At 53.9% G+C, this 5,356-nt stretch overlaps 2 protein-coding genes across 2 annotated transcripts in view; one reads left to right on the top strand and one right to left on the bottom strand.

The window, feature by feature from the left end:
- PAFAH1B3 (platelet-activating factor acetylhydrolase 1b, catalytic subunit 3 (29kDa)) overlaps positions 1 to 1,068 on the bottom strand; it is a 10,867-nt gene extending 9,799 nt beyond the window's left edge. Inside the window, exon 1 of the mRNA XM_011984109.1 lies at positions 1,003 to 1,068. Within this exon, the coding sequence (XP_011839499.1) occupies positions 1,003 to 1,068 (66 nt within the window). The remainder of the gene's footprint in view (positions 1 to 1,002) is intronic.
- On the top strand, positions 629 to 4,311 carry PRR19 (proline rich 19). Its single transcript, XM_011982862.1, has 3 exons — positions 629 to 741; positions 3,079 to 3,685; positions 3,770 to 4,311. Exons 2-3 carry the CDS (start codon positions 3,085 to 3,087, stop codon positions 4,237 to 4,239), a joined length of 1,071 nt encoding a protein of 356 aa, XP_011838252.1. The 5' UTR covers positions 629 to 741; positions 3,079 to 3,084; the 3' UTR covers positions 4,240 to 4,311.
- The last annotated feature ends 1,045 nt before the right edge of the window (positions 4,312 to 5,356 follow it).

The following is a 5,356-nucleotide window of genomic DNA, read 5'->3' as shown; positions in this document are numbered from 1 at the left end:
CTGGCTAAGTTTTTTTATTTTTGGTAGAGACGGGGTTTCACCATGTTAGCCAGGATGGTCTCGATCTCCTGACCTCGTGATCTGCCCGCCTCTGCCTCCCAAAGTGCTGGGATTACAGGCGTGAGCCACCGCGCCCAACACTAATTTATTTTTTGTAGTCAGGGTCTCCCTGTGTTGTCCAGGGTGGTCTTGAACTCTTGGGCTCAAGCCAGCCACCTGCCTCTGCCTCCCAAAGTGCTGGGATTACAGGCGTGACCCACCATGCCTGGCCAACTATATAAGTTTTCTAGGGAATATGTCTGTGGCTGCTTGGGGGACTGCTGTGCATGGGGGCTACCATGACCCTTCTTCCGCTTGGCACGCCTGGTCTCAACCAGCCCCCTAAAGACCGCCGATAGCTGTCGGAACCAATCAGCATTCAGGAAGGGGGCGGACCTAGTGAACCTCACAGCCAATTGGTGGATGGGAGGTGCTAAGACCAAGAAAGGGAGAGTTCTGAAATTGAGGCTGGTAGGGGCGGGTCTATAACCGGCACTTCTCTGGCACGCGCCTCTGGGTTTCCGTCCTCTCAGAGCTACGAAGCCAAAGGGCATGGAAAGGGCACGCGCATGCGTGTAGGGGTGCCCGAGGCCCGGAACAGCGCCAGGTGGCTTCGAGAGCTGGGGTCACCGCGGAAAAGAAGCCATTGCGCCCCACAGGTACGTGAAGTGGGAAGGGCCGGGGTTCGTTGGGGCAGGAGACGTGCCCTTCCCCTACCCAGCTCCTACCAACCATACCCCACTTCCTTCACTCTGCGACCCCTGCCCTACCACGGCTGGCCACCATGCTTCCTCTCCTACCCTAGGCCCTTCCTTTGTGATCAGGCCCTGTCCCTGATTGCGCCTCTGTCTCCCTTTCTGTTCTCTCGAGGTTTTCTCAGGCTCGCTGGACTTCTCTTGCCGCTCTCCCTCTCCTGTTTCTTTTAGTCTACCATCTCTTTCCACTTTCTGTATTCCCCTGTACCTCGTATACCCCTGGATTTCTCCGTCCAGAATCCCTTTCTGGTACCCCAGATCCCTCCAATCTCATGACCCGTTTGCCACCCTCCATCCTTTTTTTTTTTTTTTCTTTCTTTCTTTTTTTTGAGACTGAGTCTCGTTGTGTCCGCCAGGCTGGAGTGCAGTGGCGCGATCTCGGCTCACTGCAACCTCCGCCTCCCGATTTCAAGTGATTCTCCTGCCTCAGCCTCCTGAGTAGGTGAGATTACAGGCATTCACCACAACGCCCGGCTAATTTTTGTATTTTTAGTAGAGGAGGAGTTTCACATGATGGCCAGGCTGGTCTCCAACTCCTGACCTCAAATGATCCACCCACCTCGGCCTCCCAAAGTGCTGGGACTACAGGCGTGAGCCACTGCGCCTGGCCCCCACCCTCCATCTTTTAACTGTTTCCCCATGTCCCTGTTCCTAATAGCCTTTCTCTATTTCCTGGCTTCTCTTCCCATTAGCAGTGATTCCTTCGACTTCATCCTACCCCTGTGATTCCTTATCTGACCAAACCTTTTCCAATCTCTCTCTGCTCACTTATTTTCTCTCATCTTCTCTCTCTCTTTTGAGAGACAAGGTCTCACTCTCTTGCCTAGGCTGGGGCACAGTGGTGCAATCATAGCTCAGTGTAACCTCCAACTCCTGGGCTCAAGGGATCCTCCCACCTCAGCTTCCCTAGTAGCTGGGACTACAGGTGTGGGCCATGGAATCCCAGCAAATTTTTTTCTTTTTCTTTTTCTTTTTTTTTTTTTGAGACAGAGTCTCACTCTGTTGCCCAGGTTTATCGTGCAGTGGCACAATCTCGGCTCACTGCAACCTCCATCTCCTGGGTTAAAGCGATTCTCCTGCCTCAGCCTACCGAGTAGCTGGGATTACAGGCATGCACCATCACATGCAGCTCATTTTTGTGTTTTAGTAGAGACGAGGTTTCGACATGTTGGCCAGGCTGGTCTCGAACTCATGGTCTCAGGTGATCTGCTTGCCTCGGCCTCCCAAAGTACTGAGATTACAGGCATGAGCCACCGCACCTGGCATCGTCCAGCTAATTTTTATTTTTATTTTCTGTAGAGACGAGGGTCTCGCTTTGCTGCTCAGGTTGGTCTTGAACTCCTGGCCTCAAGCGATACTCCCGCCTCAGCCTCCCAAAGTGCTAGGATTACAGATGTGAGCCACCGTGCCTGGCTTCATCTGGTCACACTAAATAGTATTCCCACCTCACCCCAAAACATCTCCCTATTCGCTTGATTTTTGTTTTGTTTTGTTTTGTTTTTGAGATGGAGTCTCACTTTGTTGCCCAGACTGAAGTGCAGTGGCACAATCTTGACTCACTGCAACCTCTGCCTTCTGGTTTCAAGCGATTCTTCTGCCTCTGCCTTGCAAGTCACTGGGTTTACAGTTACCTACCACCACGCCCAGCTAATTTTTTTGTATTTTTTAGTAGAGACGGGGTTTCACCGTGTTAGCCAAGATGGTCTCGATCTCCTGACCTCGTGATCCACCCGTCTCGGCCTCCCAAAGTGCTGGGATTACAGGCTTGAGCCACCGCGCCCAGACTTTTTTTTTTTTTTTCTGAGACAGTCTCGCTCTGTCGCCCAGGCTGGAGTACAGTGGCATGATCTCAACTCACTGCAACCTCCGCCTCCTGGGTTCAAGTGATTCTCCTGCCTCAGCCTCCTGAGTAGCTGGAATTACAGGTGCGTGCCACCATGTCTGGCTAATTTTTGTATTTTTAGTAGAGACAGGGTTTCACCATGGCCAGGCTGGTCTCGAACTCCTGACCTCAGTTGATCCACCTGCCTCAGCCTCCCAAAGTACTAGGATTACAAGTGTGAGCCACTGCGCCTGGCCAATTTTTGTATTTTTAGTAAAGACAGGGGTTTGCCATGTTGGCTAGGCTGGTCTTGAACTCCTGACCTCAAGTGATCCACCCACCTCGGCCTACCCCAGTGTTGGTATTATAGGCATGTGCCACCGCGCCTGGCCCTCCCTATTCACTTTGCTACTCCCCTTGACTTATCTGCATGCTGATGGCCACCCTATCTTTATGTTCCAGGACACCATGGATACCCGGGGACCAGTCTCCCAACCTTTTCAGCAGCCTGAGAAACCTGGTCGTGTCCGCCGTCGGAAGACTAGGCGAGAACGTAACAAGGCCCTGGTGGGCAGCCGCCGGCCATTAGCCCATCACGATCCTCCTGTGGCCATTCGGGATCCACCTGTGGTCCCTACTGCCTCCAAGCTCGTGGTCATAACCCAAGGCCGGCTGAGCCGGGAGCATCGGGGTCTCTTCAACCACGAGGTGAAATCCCTGGATGTTGCAAGGCTGCTTAGCAGTGGGACACTGGTGCCAGGCAGCCCCACACTCCCCGCCAAGCTCTCCCCAAGCCCAGGCAGGGCCCAGGAAACAGCCCCACAATCCAGGGACAAAGAGAACCAGATGCCTGGAGGTTCGGGCCCAGGCCCACCCAGTTCCCCAGAGTTGCCTGGCGTGGGGCAGCTGCTGGCAGAGCTGCAGTGTCAGCTGAGTTTGCCACAGGCCTTCCCCCGGAGGAACCTGATTCAGGATGCCAGGGATGCCATCGTGCGTACCTTGCAGGCCTGTCATGGTTGTGTGCCTGATCTTGCACTGGTGCTTCGGGGCTGCCAGCCACCCTTGCCAGGTGAGCCTCGCTCCTGCCCCTGTACTCCCCTTCCCTTTGTCGACTCTAGCTCAGCTGGCCTCTATGCTTCTTTCTCTGTGCTAGGGGCCAAGCCTGGGGTCTCTGAGAGAAAGATGACACCCTTCTGGATCAATAGCCCTGATCAAGTCCCAGAGGAGGGGAGGCAAAGGAAGCAACAAGGGACAAAGGAGTTCACCTTCCCCATGCCCTACACCTCCAGCATGCCCACTGCGCACAGGGGGAGTATGGCACCACCAAGAGGTCCCTGGCCACCATACTTTCCCTCACTGTCTTCGCCATCTGGAACAGCCTGGGGTCCTCCAACAGCGTTTGACTTGCTAAAAAGCATCTGGCTGGTAGCCACGCCACCCCCTCCTCGGCCCTGGGGGGTTGGCCTCCCTCAGCCCCTGCCTCAGCCTTCATCACCCCTGTTGCCCCGAACCTCTGTCCTGGACTGGAGCCCCTGCCCCGCTTCCCCACCGCCCAGCCTCTCCTGGGTAGTGGCCCAGAGCAGTCCGGAAGCCTGGTCTTTTCCACCCATGAGACTGTACTGAGGAGGGGCTGAGGCTAGGGCTAGGGACAGATATCTTGTATTCCCAGTGACCTCAATAAAGTACTTTTCATGGCCCTCTTGATTTTCAGTGAGTTGCTGACCCAGGAGAGCAGCTTTCCTTAGCTCTGAGTTCTAGGTTCAAGATGGAGGGGATGGTACTGTGTCTTGTTACCTTCATAGGGCCTGAGGAGCCAGCATAGTGGGGAAAATTGGGACTTCAATTAGTCCAACACATATGCCCACTGTGGCTAACTGTATACCTGACCCTGAGCTCTGGTGATGCTGGGGCCCCAGAGTGAGTGAGACAAAGGCCTTGTCCTCATGAGGCTCCCAGTTTGGTGGTGGGCACACACAACCCCAGCTCCAATGGTTGTGTCTAGGAGAGCAAGAGAGGTGCAGGGGCTGGGGCAGTCCAAGGAGGGAGTGATGACTGCCCTAGTGAGGAGGGAATTCTTCATAGAAGAGCTGTATCTTTTCCTTCTTTTTTTTTTGGAGACAGAGTCTCATTTTCTTCTCCAGGTTAGAGTGCAATGGCACAATCTCGGCTCACTGCAACCTCCGCCGCCCAGGTCCAAGCGATTCTCCTGCCTCAGCCTCCTGAGGAGCTGAGATTACAGGTGTAGCGCCACCATACATGGCTGACTTTTGTATTTTTAGTAGAGACAGAGTTTCGCCATGTTGGCCAGGCTGGTCTCGAACTCCTGATCTCAAGTAATCCACCCACCTTGGTCTCCCAAAGTGCTGCAATTACAGGCATGAGCCACCGTGCCCTGCCAACCCTGTAGTTTTCAAAGTTGGTGGAAACTTGGTACTTATGGAAAAGAACATTTCAGGCAAGGGGAGCAGCATATGCAAGTCCTGGAGGAGGGTGCATAGCAGATGTAGGGCCATTTTCACTCAGCAAATCCCTAGGCCACACTGGGACCTAGAGTAAGGCACATCTGGGCCTGCCCTTGAATGCCTCCTGGTGTGTGAGCACAGGGAACAGTGTATGTGCAGGCTCAGGGCAGGAGTGACAGATCAGGGCTGAATCTGGTCCACAGGCTTTTTAAAATTTCACCCACGATATGTTTTAAATGTTTGAATCAATTGCCTACTGTTACAAACCAGGCAGTTTG

This window comes from Mandrillus leucophaeus, unplaced genomic scaffold, assembly GCF_000951045.1.
Source record: "Mandrillus leucophaeus isolate KB7577 unplaced genomic scaffold, Mleu.le_1.0 Scaffold106, whole genome shotgun sequence".
Taxonomy (NCBI): Eukaryota; Metazoa; Chordata; class Mammalia; order Primates; family Cercopithecidae; genus Mandrillus; species Mandrillus leucophaeus.
This window is presented reverse-complemented; position numbering and strand designations above follow the sequence as displayed.